This window comes from Crinia signifera, chromosome 4, assembly GCF_055691185.1.
Source record: "Crinia signifera chromosome 4, ASM5569118v1, whole genome shotgun sequence".
NCBI classification, from domain to species: domain Eukaryota; kingdom Metazoa; phylum Chordata; class Amphibia; order Anura; family Myobatrachidae; genus Crinia; species Crinia signifera.
The window spans coordinates 136,310,565-136,331,479 of NC_139220.1; the positions used below are offsets into that span (position 1 = coordinate 136,310,565).

At 37.3% G+C, this 20,915-nt stretch overlaps 1 protein-coding gene across 1 annotated transcript in view; it reads left to right on the forward strand.

Annotated features, from left to right (window-relative positions):
- The window catches only part of TRHDE (thyrotropin releasing hormone degrading enzyme), a 619,915-nt gene that overhangs the window by 250,178 nt on the left and 348,822 nt on the right, over positions 1 to 20,915 (forward strand). Inside the window, exon 3 of the mRNA XM_083182555.1 lies at positions 20,089 to 20,215. Coding sequence (XP_083038681.1) covers positions 20,089 to 20,215 — 127 coding nt within the window. The remainder of the gene's footprint in view (positions 1 to 20,088; positions 20,216 to 20,915) is intronic.

Here is a 20,915-nt window from a genome sequence, read left to right on the forward strand (position 1 = left end):
GTTACATTGATGTCACCCTGTCATATAATTTTGCTTTGTTGGTTGCCTCTGCTCCTAAAATCCACAACAGGGCAACTGTACTTTCCTGCTCATCTACCATTTCCTTGGCACTTGCTGTGTGATAATTTTATGACACATGGGAGTGATGTAAAAAGGCACACAGTCACACTGATAGTGCACATATTGGTCATTTTCTTTAACGGGATGCTTGGAAAAAAAAGCATTAGTCCCCTACATATCCTATTAGTGCCTGAAATTGAAATACAAAGGCATTCAATAGTTTCAGTTACAGTCTGTTGTGATATAGTTGAGGTACTGTTATGTAGCATTTTCAGTATCTGTGAAAACACTTGGGCAATTACAAGTCCAGTCAAGTATTCTAGTTCTCCCATGCATAATTAAATATCCCCTGAAGATACAGCTTTCTTGCAGAGAGATGTAAACAGAATCAGCACAGCTTTTGAAAAGATAAGGTGGGTGAAATGCCCAAAATTCAATTTTCATATGATATGACCCTAATGTTTTTAAATTGTCTATAAGAAATGTTATTCTACAGTGTAATGATACAGTGACATTAAACAAGCAAGTTACAGTTTATTAAAATAACATAGAGATGTTGTTTATCCAAGGTTTCCTTTTTGATTAGCATAATAAGTATAGAAAAATTTAGTCATTTTAGAACCTTGCAAATGCACAAAAATAATTTAAAATGATTGTTCTTGGCAGTATTATATCATAATGTTTTTTACAAATTAAATGTAATGATGTGGCTGTCCATTACGGTACCAATAAATACCTCAATCCCACTCGCGTCTCCATGTAATTATGTTTCAACTTGAAACAATGCATTTACTGCCATCAAAAGATTGATCTATACACTTCATTTTGTTCCTCGCAGGTATAGACACAATAGGAATACTTGCTTAAATAAATTAGATTATAATAACATATAGGGAATACTTATTACTTGGCAGGGATTGCAGATGAATAATGACCTTTGGTATCTGTTAGTTCGCTGACTGACTCTAATTTAAGTATTTTACTTTCACACACAAGAAAACGGCTGCTTTCCTGTGTCATTATGAAGTCAGTTCTCTGCATCAAGAGTTGGCAGATTGCTTAATTATCAGGTCCTTCTTTACCTCTAACCTACCTATTGTCATAAAGGGTTGTTTACTATATTGTTTTTCCACATTGCCTTTTACTTTATTAAAGATAGATCTAGCGTTAATAATGCAGTTACATTTTTTTTCTAAAATATATATATTTTTTAAAGCAGATTTTTTAGTCAAAACAGAACCTTGGACATAAATATATTGTTCTAATGTAGATTTGGGGTTAAATAAAGTAAGAGGTGGCTTTTGCAATCTGCTGTTTCTCTGTGTGTTTAACTCTATGGAGCTTATTCAGGTCCATTCACAGGGCTGCGTTAGTTCACACTGGGCCGATTTTTGTTGTTTTCACATGCGCATCTACAGGGTGCGTGCGGCCATGGCGAACAAACTGTTTTCACACATCCATCCTTGCGAGCGGAGGGTGTATGAGTGGGGTGGGTGGCACATTAGCATATGGGAATGCCCAGCGTTTCATTAGCATTCCTATGAGAATGCTGTCCATTCTCATGCTAATGAGTCGATGGCGTGGGGGCGGGCACTTCCCTCAGAATATGCACACAGTTCTAAGATTGCTCTGAGCAATGGATGTTCCACATCCTTCGATGGTCGCCGCAGGCTGTGAATGGATGTTTTTGTAAAAACATCCATTACCATGCCATGCAAACGTACACTCCATGCGAATGGTGGGCCGGCGTACCACCATTCGCAAGGCTGGATCTGGTTGACACACAAGGATGGGAAATCACATCCGAGCAAATAAATCAGAATAAACTTCATAATGTACTGTAATGTGTATTAGTAGGTTTCATTGAACAAAAAGGAAGCTCTAATCCCCTGTTAATATCACAGTACTTGTCACAAAGCATTTGGTGGGCTCAGTAGCCTTTAAGTCCACAGTGGAATCAAGGTTGGTCTTTCCTCAGCACTCTGCCAATCCCACTCTGGTAAATGTGTATTAAAAAGTGGGTCATACTTATCCATGCCCATAATATTCTTGGTGGGGCTAAATAATTTTGAGAAACCCTGATTCATCACAAGATCCATGGGAAGTGCATCTCATTGTTGGCAGTGTTTGCGGAGAAGACAGTAGTGCCAATCACAGAGTTGAGGGGGTGCTGCTTTAGGCATGTAAACATACTGTGTTCATGCTGAATGCAATGTATATGTGCTGGCTGGTTGCCCTGGGGACCATCAGCACTACAGGCACATGATCATGACTGGGGATAATCAGCACTACAGGCAAATGACTAGGTAAAATCAGCACTACAGGCATATAACTGTATGACACATGGGTTCACTCACCTTCTAATCCCATCGCCAGGCTTTTATGAAGGAGAGTGAAGCCTAATTCTGAGTCTTGGGTGCTGAATAGCACCTGTGATACACACACGGGAAAACTAGCCATCACATATATTACCTAAAGCATAACATGTATGTTTGTATGTATGTACTATGCACTCTTGCACTGTGTGGTCAGCACTGCAGCCACTGCTGACCACCAGTATGTTTTTGGAGTGAAGGAGGAAACCTGAGCACCTGGAGTAAATCCAGAAAAACCTGATGAGCCCATATAAATACCACAAAGATGGGCCATGACTTGGGATTGAACTCATGACTACAGTGCCATGATGCCACTATGCAATAATGATAGCCAATGCACCACATAGTTAATGTAAAGAATGTACAACGTTTTATTAAGTGATACAGTATATTTTAGGTTTGCCAAAGGTTGCAAATGGAATATTCTGGATTCGGCCATGATATAAATTTTTCATTATCATAATTTCCATGTTACTGTACCTCAAGACACACAACTTTCCAGAAAAGTAAAGTATAAAACTTTTTAATTCCAATAATTCATGTTACTTATGAATGCAAAATAAGTAATGCATTGCAAAAAGAAAGAGTGTTGGAAACTAATGTACATATTTCAGGGACCATCTTGTAATAGATTTCTATTTATTACTAGAAGTGTGGAGTCGTGGTGCCAAAAGTGCATGTATACCACAGCGCCCCACCTTTTGTTCACTAACAAAAGTGGTGTGACATTAACTGAAAGCAAATTTGTATACCTTATTTATTTATTACCAGTTATTTATATAGCGCACAAATATTCTGCAGCGCTTTACAGAGAATATTTGAACATTCCCATCAGTTCCTACCCCAAAGGAGCTTACAATCTATATTACTTATTAAATGTACACACACAGACATTCTAAGGTTAATTTGTTGGGAGCCAATTACCTTACCAATATATTTTTGGATTGTGGAAGAAAACTGGAGCGCCCAGAGTAAACCCACTCAAGAAAATACAAACCTTCACGGACATGGTGGGAATTGAACCCATGACATCAGTGCTGTGGGGCAGTAATGCTGACCATTACACCATCCTTGCATGCTGTAGTCTCCTTAACCTCTACTGTTTCTCCAGAACAGAGCAGGGGAGCAGAGCCCATCCAAGGAAGAAGGGAGCTTGAATCATTTTGTGATATAAATATGCTATGTAATCGCTACATCGCTAATTAAGGTTCTTAATATGCTAAGCGGAGACTCGTCATGTGGATTACATTTAATAAAACATATTTATTCATTTACCAAATAGTTGTCACTAATACTGGCACATAATATGTTACATTGCTGCTTTCATTTCCACTATAAAAGAGTTCAATTTGAAAAACAATTAATATTTAAAGATAGAAAAATATTATAAAACCTCTATTCACTAATAGCAGGAATAAAGCATTTTTAAAAATATTATAACCTTATTTTTTTATCTATTAACAGAATAAGTATTGTGGTGGTAAAGCAGCTGCTGAGAAAAGCTGTGATTCTCACTGTCATCAGCATTATTGCATTATTGCTGGTAGTAAGAATCTTTGGCTCCTTTAGGAAAAAGTAAAGATATGTTTGCTTACTTTACATCCTCTGATTTTTAAATGTCACTTCTTATTGGTACCCATCAAGATGAAGAAGATAATGGGTTAAGAGGTCAGATGTACAGATGGAGCCAGCCCACCAGTGCGACATATCCATAGCACTTGCATGTGCTGGCAGAGGCTCGCGGGGGTGTGGCTGGTGGACAGGGACACGCAAGAGCATCCAATTGTTGAGAAACGGTCGCGCATGCCCCATTCTGGCGGATGGAGCGTGGGCGGTGTAGGCTGGCAGGGGATGGTGGACGGTGATCAGATTGCCAGGAACCGCGCTAATGAGAGCAGCTCCATCTGTATCAGAAGTGCAGGGGCTGATCCAGGGGGAGGAGTGACTGTCCGATGTAACACTTTTCTCCTTCATATTACCTCACTGTACAGTACTGCAGTGACACATTAGGTAGGGAGATAGCAGAGACTGCAGCTGTTCAGAAGCAGCAACCTCCCTTCCTGGCCCAATGCTCCTGCCAATTAGCGAAGGTAGACACATGATGGTGTAGTATGGACAAACCCACATAAGGATGAGGAAGAGACACACAGTGAATGAAACACACACACAGTTAGGGGAACGCACAAATGGGGGAAGCAGGGAAGAGCAGAAGTGCCACACCAGTACAGAGCAGACACTGAAGGACTGCAATGGATCACTGAGTTTGTAGGAGCAAATGTCAAAGTGTTAACGGATACTTAGAACCATGCTGCCATGGTAATGAAGGCAACATACTGCCACTATAATGCATTAGGCAATATGTGTATGAATTTTAAATGAGGGGTGTTCCAGCTGGCATTGTCTCTGTTCAATTTCAGAGAAAAAAACACAGAGCATGGTGCACCCACTGGCGAAACAAAACTTGACATACACAGTTGATATCTTAGATATCATGAGAGTCAGAATAATGATCTGAAAAACTCAAAACACAAAAAAGACCATAGTGCAATACTGTAAATCACTTGAAAATGATTTTAATTTTCCACAGGCCACTCACAGGAAGGAGATTGAAATGCACATGTGACAGATCTTTGTTTAAAAGCAGGTTCATGGATTGGTCAATCGTACCTAGATGGGCTTGATAGAAAATAAAATAGTGCAATCCTGTAGCATAAATGGTTTAAAACTATTTATTCGTGCACTCACAATGTATAAGATAATAAAAGCATATCACCCGTTCAAGGGTATATGGGTCCCGGATCAGGAGTTGTTCCTCAGATGAGAGCATCCAAAGGTCAGCACACTTGTCCATTTGGTGATGATAATTCTGCTTGAGTGCGCTTTCTGGCCAAATGAACCCTTCCTCTATGCTTCTGAGGAAGGGCTCATTTGGCCCAAAAGCGCGCTCAAGCAGAATTATCATCACCGAACAGACCGGACAAGTGTGCTGACCTTTGGATGCTCTCATCTGAGGAACAACTCCTGATCCACGACCCATATACCCTTGAACGGGTGATATGCTTTTATTATCTTATACATTGTGAGTGCACAAATAAATTGTTTTAAACCTTTTATGCTACAGGATTGCACTATTCTATTTTCTATCACGCCCATCTAGGTACGATTGACCAATCCATGAACCTGCTTTTAAACAAAGACCTGTGACATGCGCATTTCAATCTCCTTCATGTGAGTGGCCTGTGGAAAATTAAAATCATTTTCAAATGATTTACAGTATTGGACTATGGTCCTTTTTGTGTTTTGAGTTTTTCAGATCATTATTCTGACTCTCATGATATCTAAGATACCAACTGTGTAAGTCAAGTTTTGTTTTGCCAGTGGGTGCACCATGTTCTGTGTTTTTTTCTCTGTATACTAAAGCTGTTTGTGGTGGAAGCTTTTTTGGAGTGACCCTGGGCAGAGACTATATTGCGCTGTGGTTATCAGGATTTTTGAATTTCTGTTCCATTTCAGCTCGGGATTGGGAAACTATTCTTTGCAGTCTACTAATTTCTGGGACTGAACAAAAAGATTTCATTTACCCCAAGCAGCAACCCCAGTAAGAGGAGATGCCAAGAGCACCAAATCTGTCTGCTCTGCTCAGTTTACTACTGTTTATTACATAAAAGTGTAGAAATTCTGTTCAGATTAGAATGTAATATTTTTAAATTAATAAAAGTTGAAAAAATAAAATCCATATTCTCCAGGAAAATCTGGAAATAGCATGTATTATTATCATTATTATTATTATTAGTCAGTTATAAGCATCAGTGCTTCCCTTATTTTAATAACCTTACTGTTAATCCCACATTTTTTATGGCAATATTGAATGGATAGATATATCCAACATAACGAAATGCAAACCTCCTTAAGAAGAACACATTTGTAATTCAAAGTAGTTTTGTTTCATACTTCAACCCTGCTGTGTACATTCGGAGATCACATACAATTTCATTATAAAACTAGGTGGGTGTTTTCAGTGAAGCCAACAGCATTTTCTATATCCACAGTAGTAAGAAGTTAGAAGACTGTGAACAATTTTGCACCAATAAATTACATCTCTTTGGGATGCTGTGTGGTTACTTCCATGTGAATAAAAATGGTCTGTCATAATACTTGTTTCTATGGTAATGTGGGCTTTTTGGATCATTAATGCTGTGCTGTGGGAAGTTTCTTCATGCTTTGAAGTCATGCCTGCCTTTTTAAGATGATTAGTGGGTGTCAAAGACAAACCGTCTTACTAGTACTATCTACTAACTAAAAACTGTGAAGTGTACAGTATTAGGCAAATGTGTGGTTTACAATGTTTGTCCAGTTCTCAGTGGTTGAATTCTTTACATTCTTAACCCTTTGAGTGCCAACGTTAGTGTGAAAGATCCTAAAAATATCCGTTAAAAATGCCAGCGTCGCTCACAAAGACTGTTCTGTTATTTTGCAAGCAATATTTAACTAAGCTTCAATTAATCCTGGCTGTATTTGTATTTATTTATACTAAAAGAACAGTAACTGTGAATGATGCTGGCGTTTTTAGCAGATAATTCGAGGATCACTCACAGCAACATTGGCACTCAGAGGGTTAAGATTTCAATAGACATGGAATGGGAACTATATCAATTTAGAAACAAATGTATAATTATCATTTTTATAATTGCCAACATTTGAATATACAGATAGAGCCACTCTCATCTGAGTGGCTACCAGTATGCCACTCAGGGTGTGCTGGCGCGAATGAGGGGCACGTGCATGTGAGATGCTCACGCGTCCCATTTGTGACAATCATCCCGGAATACTGGAGCTACAATTGACCGTGGCTCCATCTGTAATTTCCAAGACACTTTGATATTGGGTAGCTGTACTGTATGTGCTCATGTCATATTGTATGTGGTGCTGTCCAAGCAGATCTCACTAAAAACGTCATCAGGTATCAAGTCAATTTGGAAAAGAGAAAATATTGTACACAATAGGAGTTTCTGAAAAACTATATATACTGTATAGAGAGTAATGATAATCAAAGGAAAGGTCACTACATTTATTTTCATAATGTTCAGTCTGTTCGGCCAAGATAAATTCTGAGTTCCAAACTATTAGGTCTCTATATCATGGATAGAAGTAGATCATACTTCAATGTGAAGAGAATGGTAGCACTAACCCCAAGATTCATCTGTGTAATGGTGTGTACACACGGGGGCGATTATGGCTAAAATCGCTCGCAATATGGTCGCTGAGCGACCATATTGCCAGTGATTTGTAGTGCTGTGGGTGATCAATCGCCGGCTGCGCGCTCCCGTGTGTAGCTCCTAATGGTCGCTGGTCGCAGGACTGGAGCGGTACAGGAGTTCAGCGACGAAAGGACACCTATCCCCCCCCCCCCCATTGCAGAGGTCAGCGGCAGACAGAGTACCTGTGAACAAAGCTGCTTCTGCCTTCTGCTGACGCTGATGCTCCCTCCCTCATCCCTCCAGTCTGTGTGAGCTGAGCTGCTTCCTCCTCCCCCCCCACCCCACCCCCCCATGACAGCAGCAACAGCAGCAGGAGACGATGAGCCAGCCCACCACATGAGCACACTGTTATTCCTGCTGTGCAAGTATCACCTGGTCCCTCACAGCACAGACAGCAGCCACTGGTAAGTGTTTTGCTCTTTTCCATGAGCTGCTGGCTGCTGGCTGTGTCCCCCTTCGGCAGTGTCTCCTTTTCATCGCTGACAGGGAGATCGCTGATGAAAAGGAGACACTGAGCAATATGATTGCTGGCAATATATTGCTAGCAATCATATTGCACTGTGTGTACACACCTTAAGAAGTTTCATTTAAAAAATACTGTTTTAAGATCATCCATTATTTGATCAGGACCCAAAAGGTTTAGAATAATTTATTTAGAATTTGAAAGGATAGCCACATTGTTAATATTCCTGCATTAGATTGGGAAGTGTTATAGTTGATTCCTAACAATGGCATTTAAGTTACCCGCAAAATATGGCAAACTGTAACCAGTTGTTTTATCTGTGATTCCTGAAATAATTTGGATTCTAACCTATAGACAAAACCTCCATGCACAGGTTAAAAAGATTTAGGGGGAAAGGGGGCATCCTTGACAAATAACATTATTGACTATCACTAATTGAGAGTGTCCCATTAATCCTTATTCTGATCATAGGGCATCTGTTGATCACTATAGACAAATTGGGCTAATTCCCATGTGCTCCAGCACCCTTTATAAAAGGCAAATCTATTCTATCAAAATCATTTTGGGCATTAGTAGACATGAATATGGTGAAAGCCCCAGAAACTGCTGATACCTATTATCTGGGTGGTATGAACTTTGTCTTCCCTTTCAGATATAAAATGTGTTATCACTATGGATCTGACTTGGGAGACATTTGAGTTGATTTGCTAGAAGTTTGTCAAATTATTTTATATCCAGAGTAAAGAGATGAGGCGATAGCTGGAACACAGGGATTGGTCCTAAACTTCTTTAGTCAACATATAGAGTCAACTCAATTAATGTCAACATATATTGAGTCAACCACTAAGGGCTTAGGGTGACACCTGAAATAGGTCAACATGGCTAAGGTGGACAGGGTTGGAAGGTCAACACAAGCATTAGGTTGACAATGGGAAGGTTGACAGTCAAGAGGTCTACAGGATTTTTGCATGTTTTTTGGTCCTGAATGTCAACATAGTCAAAATGGACACCATCTAGGTGTACTGTATCCCCTTGCTTCAGACACAGTGCCTTGCTGAACTTGGCACACCAATATATTCTCCCTCCAAACCCTAGTGGATGGTAAGGTTATTAAATACCACCTGTTGGCCAGCTAAAAAAAAAAAAACATGAAAAACTCAAGATAATCTTTTGACTTTGACCTTCCCATTGTCGACCTATTGCTTGTGTCGACCTTCCAACTCTGTCGACCTTAGCCATGTGTCAACCTTTATCCCCAATGTACTTCAGCAGTCAACACAATGTACAGTTTGTCAACCCAGTGACGGTATCCCGCTAAGGCTTGGGGAAAAAAAATAGGTGTTTTCTGTTATTTCATTGAAGGTCTGCAACAGGTTTTAGTCTATCTTTTAAATATATGTACAGTAATAAGCAATCAGAGCCAGGACTCTCACCTGAGGAGAAGACACAATGGAATAATTTAGTACTATAGATGTAAATATACTATTACAGATTTAGTGGTAAACAGCATCTTTGGAAATTGAACCTCCTGAAGGAAATTTTGTATCTCTTGTTCCCTAGCAAGGAACTAGGCTAGGGGGCTTCACATTATATAAAAGAGTAAAATGTGATGAAAATCTTGGCAATTAGTTGGTCTATTTAATGTTGTTGTTGTTGTTATTATTATTATTATTATTATTATTATTATTATTATATTATGATCACTATTATTACAGGTTTTTTTTATTTTATTTTACATTGATTGGTTTATATTCTAACTCTGCTCATACCAGTATAATATATTGGAATCTTAGTTACCCATGTAAGTATGCTGCGATCAACAAGAACAGCAGAGAAAACTATCCTCCTCACCCAAATAATGTTAATGTATGCAGAACGCCAATGCTTTTCAGGCAATTTGGGAGATGTATCACACCTTCTAAAGAGTGGCCAAGTGGAAGTGTTGGCTATAGCAACCAATCAGCTTCTACTTAGCATTTAAAAAAATAAACAATAAGGGGAGCTTAATATGAGCAACTTCTCAGCAGCTGCTTCAAAAACAGAGTAGTTACTCCTGCCTGTACATAGAAGAAAAAAGCAAGAGGAAAAACAAGCAGTGCTATACCAATTTAGGAACAGAATAGTAATGAAAATTGCATGATCTTTACACAATTATTTAATAAAACATAATACATAACAACACTAATTTAAAAACCATGGTATACGTACATTTTTAATAAAATATAACAGGCACCCACTATATGTGGCAACAATATTGGAGAGTCCGTTCCTATTTTTTCCGAAAGAGGATAACAGATAATAAATGGATAGTTACCACCCATAAACGTGCTGGCAGGAATGGGTGTCGATTTAATGTCCAGGTGATCAACCAAATGCTGGTAATAATAACCAATATACACTGGAAAGATAATGAAGGACAATGTGATGTTGGATACTTAATTTTCCAAGGCAGGAATGAATGACCTGAGGAGCGGTAGCAGTTGATATCTGTAGTTCCCCAATTGCAGGTTCATGCAGAGTTGGTGAGGAAGGGGAATCCTGGAGGGTTGGTTCAGACTGCAGTCCAAAAGGTCTTTGGTGGAAAGTGGGTGTAACACCAATCTTTTCTGTGTTTCGCTACACCTGGTAGCTTTATCAACGATAGAGTCTTACCATTTATTATGTACAGTCTATTCTCTAAAATGATAGGTTGCAGCTAATTAGTTGCTATGAGTAACTTTTCCACTTTTTCATCTCTCCACTCTTTAGGCTAGATTTCTCTCCCCCAAAATGAATGTGCATCCTTTCCAATGCAGGCAGCATCACAATGTTGATTAGTCTGGTTCTGGTTTTCACTACTGTTCTGTCTCTAATATAATGACTGCCTAGAGCAGTTAATGATTTAGGAGGTGGAGGATCATGCTGCTAATTTTTTTTTCAACATTCTAGCATGCATTTAAGAACAATTTTTACTAAATATGTGACAAATGTGCTTCTCAGTTCAATGGCTCCTATTAGAATACTATACCTTTTAGTAATTAAATATTAACAAAATGTTCAGTAGAATTTCTGAGGATTTATACATTCTCATTTACAGGTTGCTTCTTGATTTGATGACACTTCTACAAAGGATCTTGTTTTTTATACTTCCTTGGAATTCCTAGAATGGAGTTTTAATTTTCCTTGAAATTGGATACTTTGTCTAACTTCTAAGGGCACTTTATACTAAACATGTACATGGGGGCTATAACCTAGGAGTATGCATGTGATGCCATCACACAGGGTGCAGGGCCCTCACCAGTACTGTCCCTGCCCCACAGCACCTACATATGGTTTTTGGGGTCCTTGGCATGGCACATTGCACCCAGTATTACTACTGTAGAGCCACCCTGGCATCTTATGATGCTCCAATCAGTGCTCTACTTCTCTGAGAAGGTGCCCGGCCCACAGGCAGAAAGTCATGACTTCACATTTGTAAGGGGTGGAAACAACACATGAAGCACTGCAGTCCCCTTACTGGGCTGCATGCAGAAATACATTTTGATAAAGTGTGAGAAGAACATTTGCAATGTTTTTCACTCTCCTGATTATATTAAGAAATAAATGATGCTTAATCTGATATCAAAGTTTAAATTGCACAATTTTAATGAAAAATACTTTTTTAATACTTAGGCAGGAAAAGTAGCATTTATTTTTTTATTGTTTATTCTTACAGTTCTGTACGTTGTAAACAAATGAAAAACTTTAACATACATTTTTTAGCAAAAAAAACTATTAGAATTATATCTTAAATCACATTATACAATTTTTTTTTTTTTAGTAAAAATGGTCTCTCTTAAAGACCCAATAAAATGTTTATAATTTCTACATCCTACATGCATCTGTTCGTTCTGATATTTATATACAAAGGTACTGATATCCACTTAATGTAAGAAATCAGGAAGACAATGAAATAGATTTCACTTTTTTATTTCTCTTGAAAAATATGACATCAAAATATATACAGTATTTCAAACTCTTTCTAACTTTTTTTCTGTTTTAATAATGATCATACATGTATTGGAAAAGTTTAGTTACTGTAGGAAACTAAAATAGTCCAAGAGACCCTTCCAAAAATAAATTTAAATGGTAGCTTCTTTATTTCAGCAGTACAATGAAACATGTAGTTCTGTTGATAACACAGTCTGCTCATACACTCATCCCAAGTAACAGATGGCTGCACTTTAGATTACCTCTGTCTGCCTCCCTCATAATCATCTTCTCACACAAAAAAGTAAGAATGTATGAAGACAGTGGGAAATGAAAGAGTAATTCAAAGTGGGATGCTGGAACAGCCTCTTCCAGTAATTCAGCTGCTGGATTCAGGGAGCACAACTGTTATTGCTGTTATCAACTCTATTCCTTCATTGGTGAACCCCACAGCATGGTTTTCTTTTTCACAATTAGTTGGCTTGTAAACAATGCCCTAACCATGCACGTGTGATGTGTCAGACTTTCTTTCTCAGAGTTGCTCAAAAGCACAAAACATCAAGTTCCTTCAAAACCAAATTGCAGCATAGGAGGTGGAGGGAGCAGTGGAGCTGCATTGCAACAGTGGTGTGTAGGCAGTTTCAAAAACATGGTGCTGAATAATAGATTAATTCTGATTGTTCACTTTAGGCTTCAATATGGTGCTTGAAGGGCAGTGAGCCAGCTTGGATCTCACTTCCTGTACCCATGGTTTATATGCCCCTGCCCATATACTCATTAGTCACAGCATCAACAGCAAATGTCCTAGCTCTGTGTTGAGCATTCATACCAATCAAGCAAACCATTACAGACTGTAGCTACTTTGTACTATAGTTGTATTATTACTACAAGAGTGCCTAAGTACCACAAAGCAAAAACTTTCTCCACGAGTAGGGAAAAACCTTTATGGTTGGCAGCAGTTTTTAAGTCACTGTCATTTATATATATAATATTTATTTCCATTATAGAGAACCTCAATGTATTTTTGACAATTTGAAGAATTTCAATTTCTTAATTTGAGGTCCTGCATAATATACTTAAAGCTTTACACCATTTAGCTCTCTCCATCTTCTTTAATATATCTGGGTAAAGGTGCCCATACACGGTACAATTATTGTAAACATTTTGTACTAGATCGCATCGCATACATTTTTCAATGCAGAGATACAATGAGATGCAATCTAGTACAAAAAGTATGTACAGCACATGGGACCTTATTCTGGTTCACTCACAAAGGCAAAGTCCTTCTCATATGGATAAAACCATGTGCACTGCAGGTGGGCAGATGTAACTTGTCCAGAGAGAATTATATTTTTGTGAGTTATTTTGTTTCCGTGCAGGGAAAATACTGACTGCTTTACTTTTACACTGTAATCTAGATCTCACTTTGAAGTAAATCCCCACCCAAATCTAATTCTCTCTGCAGATGTTCCTTCTGCCCCCCTGCAGTGCACATGGTTTTGTCCATTTGAGAAGGAATTTGCATTTGAGAGTGAACCAGAATATGGGCCATCATTTTTAAGCTGTCCGATGAGATGCGTGCGGGAGCGCACATCTCATTGCACCCAGCAATTGTACCATGCATGAGCGCCTTAAGAAGAATCTCATACCGCTTTATCTCTTTCTTCATACAAAGATATTTTTAATAGTAAAAAAATTATTTAGATTAAAAATTCTAGACATAAAATGCTCATTCTAAATAGAAATAGCAAAAGAATGAGCACATTGGCACTTCCTCATGTAATACTGTATCTCACAACATTATTATGGAAATAAGAAACAATTAACTAATGTGTTATTATCTGCTCACATCTTCAGGCACAATTACTAAAATCAGAGCTTTCAATCTAACCATTTTAAAAATGAATTAACATATATATAAATACGGAGATTTTTATGTTACCAAACTGTAATCTATACCTCCTAGCTAAAGGTGAAATTTGACTAACACACCAAGCATCTTTTATTTGACATGTAATATATTGTATTGTATAATATATTATATATACTATTTTTAAAGGCATTAACTATTTCTATAGTTGACAATCATATACACACACATACACACATGGACAAATATCTACATACAGGCCCTTATTCTGGTTGATTCATTTGGATACACATTTGCTCACAGCCAAGCGAATGGACATGGGAAGCGTAGGCACGCCTATAAGGCCACTGAAGCCGTTCGTTCGAATCATCAAAGGGGAGTGGCATGCTAATACAGATACGCTACCGCGTGCATACGTATCTTACATTGTCCGCTCGGACTTCCAGAGTGAGGACGAGTGGATGGCCAAGCGAACAGGCTTTGCTGGTGTTTAACATGCCACAGCACCAATCCGCACGGAAGTAATGCTCAAATCATTACCCAATTACACAAAGTGTATGTTGTTCATTGCATTCAATTAACTAATTGCCTTCCCAAATTGCAATACAAATGAACCCTTATTACATGTGTATTTATTGGGTTCAGAATGTGTCACATTCCTAAGTAGCTATCAATCTAAGTAATTTTTTTACTGATTGTCTTTAGTTTATATATTTTATGTACACATGTCACAAATTATGTAATTAAAAAAAGTAATCAATTCTGAATTACTTTTATAATAACAAACCAGAATATTTGTCACTAGTCCTTCAGCTGCTCATTTGTGAAAGGTTTTCTTTATATCTTTCCAAATGTGATTTTATATTTATATCAGTTTGTTTTCAGAATCACCCTGAATCAATATGAATCATTGGATCATTCCTAAAGCACAAATAGTAAGATCATGATATGTCAGCCAAGTTCAAGTTCTTTTCAGAATGTTTGTTAGAAAATATTTACTTTTCATACACAGTAAATCATTTTGGAGGTTATTCTTGTTTACTCTAAACTCCGATTAGGGTAGAAACTTAAGTTGACTGTATAGTTGTTCATACCTGAAAAACTACTGTGCGTATAGAAGTCCCTTAGAACAGCACTCCCTTTGCATAGCCTAAACATTTTTGGGAAATAAATCAGTCATACAGTATAGGTTTAAATTCATTGAACACTGAACAACTCCTGGTTGATCCATTGCAGATCTCCAAGAGGGAGGTCCAGAGTGAACTGCTTCTTCTGGAACACTCATAGAGGAGAAAATGAATTAATATTTACCAACTTTTGGTTGATCAATTGCAGATCTTAAAGAGGGAGGTCTAGGGTAAACTGCTTTCTCTGGGAGAGTAGTGAACTCACCAAAATTACTGAGTATCCTGGGAATTTCCATGCAATTGGAAAGTATGAAGCAAATACTGTAGTAAAGGGGTTGACAAAAGAAGAACACTGACAATGTAGTGAAAAATGAAATGTGTAATCAGCAATTTGTGTGAGGTAGCTGTGTATGATATATTGCCAGCTATTGGATGTTCTGTGCAATACAATGCTACAAACTCTGAGGTAATCTATTTGCATATCATATGGCAGGACACTGAGAGGTCAGTCTTATGCAACATATGGCTGTCAATCTAAATTTATTTCCAACATCTGCATTAGCATTGACATTTTTCATGATGAAATATATTACTTAATAATGTAAATATTTATTTTTATTTAAAGTATAGTGGATGTGGTTATTATGACTGTGCCATGTATGGTGGAATATGGTATCTTCAAACATTAATTAGAGGCTGAATCCTGATATTCCTACCAAATATCATGGCTGAAATTGTATTTTACCATAACTTTTGTGTTGTAAATGTTTTAAATATTGCTGCAATGTTACCAGTCAGAACCCAGCAAGATCAGAAGGGCTGCAAGCTGGGTAGGTCCTAACCTAACCAGAATAGCTGTGACTAACCACTATTGTATTGGAGTAAAACACTTTCAGCCTGAGAGGAGAATAATCAGTGTCCAACAACTTTGTACATGAACAAAGGAAACACCTCTCGCTAGTTTTGCCTCTGGAGACTTGTAAAGAAAAATATATTGAACATTTGTCATTTGCATGGGCCAAAATGTAGATGTACAGTATGTGTACGTGACTGAATGTTTCCTAATCTGATAACTTTAGAACAGTCCAGTAATATTATAAGTGTATAATAAAAATTTCCGAGGTAATTTATGCTTTGATATTTTTAAGTCTACAGGATTGTTAGTAAAGACAAAAAGTGTTCATGCTCACCCATTCCACTATTTTGGGTGCAAAGGTTCCAAAATTATTTTAGATGCTTACTTAATAGAACAATAGCTAGTAAGTCAGTTTGTGCTTATTCTAGAAGTGCAAGCTATATAGGATAATCAATATCAATCCCTAGGAGATGGTGTCTGTAGGTAAATAAAAAATTGAAAACAAATCAATACTCTTGAAATACCAATAACAATGAACAAATCTTCTGGTTAGCTCTGTAGCAACCAAAAAAACAGACATTTCGGGGGGAAATTTACTAAAGGAAATTTGTAAAAAAAAATAAGTGTATTTGTATCCAGAAATACACTTATTTTTGACATTTACTTTCCCGAAAATACAGCAATTCGTATTCGTATTGATAGCACATCAATACGAATACGAATTGCCGTATTTTCGGGATAGTAAATGTCAAAAATAAGTGTATTTCTGGATACAAATACACATATTTTTTACAAATTTCCTTTAATAAATTTCCCCATTCATCTTCAGGCTCTGTCAACTTCTACATATATGTGTAAAAGTTATTAATAGTGCCTTTAGTTATGAAATCAGGCATTTTAGGCTTACTGATCCTTTAATAAAGTCACAGTATGTGCTGCAATGCTGGCTTAATACGTCTATGCATAATGTACAAATATAAACCTACAGTATGTCTCTGACAAGCTGTTGAAACTGACCACCAAAATATCTAACTGAAGGTGAAGGTAATAGCTTATTGGCATTATTACCTTCACCTTATCAATAATCTCTTGATTGTGTCTTGTAATTAGTTCCTCCGATTTCCCATCTCTCCCACCCTTACTGGTTTCAGTGGGGGCTGTAATAGGAAAAGAGAAGGAAGCCTGTATTAAAAGTCAATAATATAGTGTTAGATTTAATCTAAATCAATTATCACATACTATTTTGTGACAGAATCTATTGTCCCAATTCAATTTGTGTTTTATTTTGACCGTTCAATGTACACAAAATAGGAAGACATTAGTAACAGTAATTAGTACCCATTCTCCTTGGTGGAACGCTGGTCCCTTTGTAGCCTCAGTGCCCACCAACCTTCAGAAAGGAATTTATGTTTCTAATCTGCCTAAACTCACATCATAACATGGTCTCTCCAAGGTGACTTCCTCACCCTCCCATGTAAGTGGGCAAACACTTGATCTGTACTTTACTCAATGTTGTCATATTTACATCTTATGCAATTCTGCATCTTCATTCTCTGACCACCACCTGCTGTCTTTTAACTTATCTATTTTGGTTTCTCCATCTCTACCTCCTAAGTCACCCAATACTTAGCTCAATATTGAGGCCATCAACAGCATTTCCTTTTCTTCCCTGTTTGACTTACAGTACTTCTGTCTCCTAGTCTCTTCCTATCCTGACCTGAAAAGGCTAATTCCCTATACAATGCCTCCCTTACTGCTCTTGACTCTGTTGCTCCAGCAACCATTATTTAAAAAATGTTCACTTACTGCTGAGAGACAATGGAGGGAATCTCAACCTATAGCAGATTTAATTCATTCCAAATGTATGCTCTCATACTACAGTGCTGCCCTTTCACTCTCTAAACATATGTCAAGACACTCATGTCCTCCCAGTCTTCAAACACCTTGGCTTCTCTTTCCCACTGTCAACTCATCTGCTCACCTCTATTTTGACTCCCTACTTAATTTTCTGCCCTTAAATACATACACTAGTGCATCACATCCCAACAGTCCTTCTTCAACAACCCATCCACTGCAAAATGAAACGGTCACTATTCTCTTCTTGTTCTCCTTTATTTTTTTACTGCTTTTGACACTGTGTACCACTCCCCTCCACTCTTGAAAATTCTTCACTCCATTGGTCTGCATGATACTGCCCTCTCCCGGCTGACCTCCTCTCTGACTGCTCACCCCCCCCCCCCCCAGGTTCTGATCTTGAAACTCACCTTTTCTCTATTCATATGTCCTCTTTAAGTGAGATGATTTGCTTTTAAGATGTTTATTATTATTATTATTATTATTATTATTATTATTATTATTATTATTATTTTATCATCTCAATTCTGTTGAAACTCAAATCTACCTTTCCTCCCCTTACCTCTTCCCCTCTATTCTCACTTATATCTCCATCTGTATCTCTGCTATCTCTTTTTGGCTATGCTAAGGCTATATTACAATAAATATGTCTAAAACTAAGCTGATCACTGCCAGACCTTCTTGCATAACCTCAGTTATCACAATTTAATTATCTGTTGATAGCACAACAATTCAATCTAGACTCCAAGTTCATTGTCTTGGATCTTTCCTTTATTCTTCCCTCTCCTTTAAACTACACATTCAGTAACTTTGCAGTCTCAATAATTTTACAATATCAGGCCTTTTCTCCCACTAGATGCTACTAATTCCATCATCTACTAACTGGACCCCTCCAGATTGGACTGGTGTAATCTCCTCCTATCTTAATACCCTGACAATTGCCTTTCTCCACTTCAAACTATCCTCATTACTGCTGCCCGGTTCATATTCCTTGCCAAATTTACTACACCCACCTCCCACTTCTTACAAGGCCTACATTATGGAGAACGTTAGATGTCTGGGAGCGGTAGGGGAGCTGGGGCAGTAATATATAGCTCTGTGTACTCATAGAATATTTGCCAGTAGTCATATCAGGAGTAAATATAGTGTGGTTTCATTTATTGAAACTATGGGGTTATTCAGACCCGATTGCTGTTATGTAAGTTTGCAGGTTGATCAATAATTGAATACCGTGCATGCATATGTAGCCGGCCATTTTCTGGGGGTGTCTGAAAAAACGCAGGCATCAGCTCTGTGCTCAATCAGCCTGTCTCTGTCTCAGGGTTGTGGATAGGTTTAGAGTTACGCACACTTGCGCAGACTGGAAAAATCATTCAATGTTTAGTGAATTGCTTATTGATTTGCAGCTGGCCAGTGATGGGCGATATTATTGCAAGTCATTCGCAGGCTTGCACAGGGTGGGTTTTCCCTCTGTCTGGGTGGCGACTATCTGATTGGGTATCACTTCAAATTTACACAGCAGAAAGCAGGACTAAATCTCAGACCCTTTTATCTGGTCTAGCACATACTGTAAATAAGAAGTATTTTTCTTAGAAAATAAAGCTCTATTTTGGATTTTGACTATATGCAATTTTATACCAGTGCTGTATAATTAGTTATTAATTAAAAAATTAACATTTAAAAAAAAAGTTTTTTTGCAAGAAAGTTTTAAGTTAAAACCCAAATTAAATAAAGAATATTTACTAGTGTGCTCAGCGCGCACATTCGTTTTCTAATGAGATAATGCAGCAACTTAAATAAGCTTATTGATGGTTGTTTGATTCATGGTAGAGTGTTGCTCTGTAAGCATAAAATGCAAAGGGAAAATATCAGAAAGGTTGTGCAGTAGTTTTCGCTCCTGACAACTATTATTTTCAAGCATTAGGGGGAAAAATGCACGGTAATAAATTCCTCCGTTTTGAGTGTTCCAGTACACCCTACCTGCATATAAAATTGACATCCATTTTACTAATCCAGTGTAGCATCATATCTTTTGCTAACACATGTGAATAATTCTTTTGAAATATGTACTTGACTGTAAAATGTCATAAATCACTTTTGGAACTGAGGTAAAAAAAAATATTCAATGTTGTGTGGGAGCAATTATACTGGTTCTAATAAGAACAAACCTCTGTGCCATTCACACAAATGTCTCATCATCTTACTAGTTCCTTCCTTTTTCTGTTACTCATCATGCAAGTAAAAGTTTTCTAAACTGGTGGTTTCATTTCCTTTCAGGTTAGATTATATGCACGACCCGATGCAGTCAGAAGAGGATCCGGGGACTACGCGCTTAATATCACAAAAAGACTGTTGGAATTCTACGAAGATTATTTCAAGGTTGCATATTCCTTGCCAAAATTAGGTAAGGGAAAACAAATGTACATTTTATTTCTACAGTATTATATAGGCAAATATGTTTTTCTTCCATTGATATTTTATTCAGTGTTTGCTTAACATTTTATTGAAGATTATTACACTTTTTTACCAATTTGCATATTGCAAGCACAACAGATAAAATATAATGGAGATAAAATATTCAGCTATGATTTATTTTATTAACCAGTTATACACACTGAAACATAATATTTAATGTTTTTGTGTTATTGGTTTAACAGTTACTTTAAAATTGTGAAGAAAAAAAAAGAACTTGGAAATTTGAGAAACTAAATGTCATATTGTATTTGGGTAGTAAAATATTCATTTAAAAATATTAATTTACCATAAAAAAGTTACATGTTTACTGTTTAATAACTTTTATTAAATTAAAAAGAAATGAATATATGTAATATTTTTTGAACTTGTAAGTGCTAATCCTCGTGTATGGACTGCCTTAATGTATTTTGCATTTAGGGGGAATACAATTAATTATTATTTTTATCCCTATTCAATATCATTTTTACACCCAAAAAATATATTTATTTAAATTTTCAGGCATGAAAATATAGAATCTCTGATAAATTCATGGAGCTGATAAATTCATGGAGCTATATTTTTTCTGGCTCGTGATTGCTTATTACTGCTCATCCCTGATGACTGATGACTTTGGGGACCATTGAATGGTC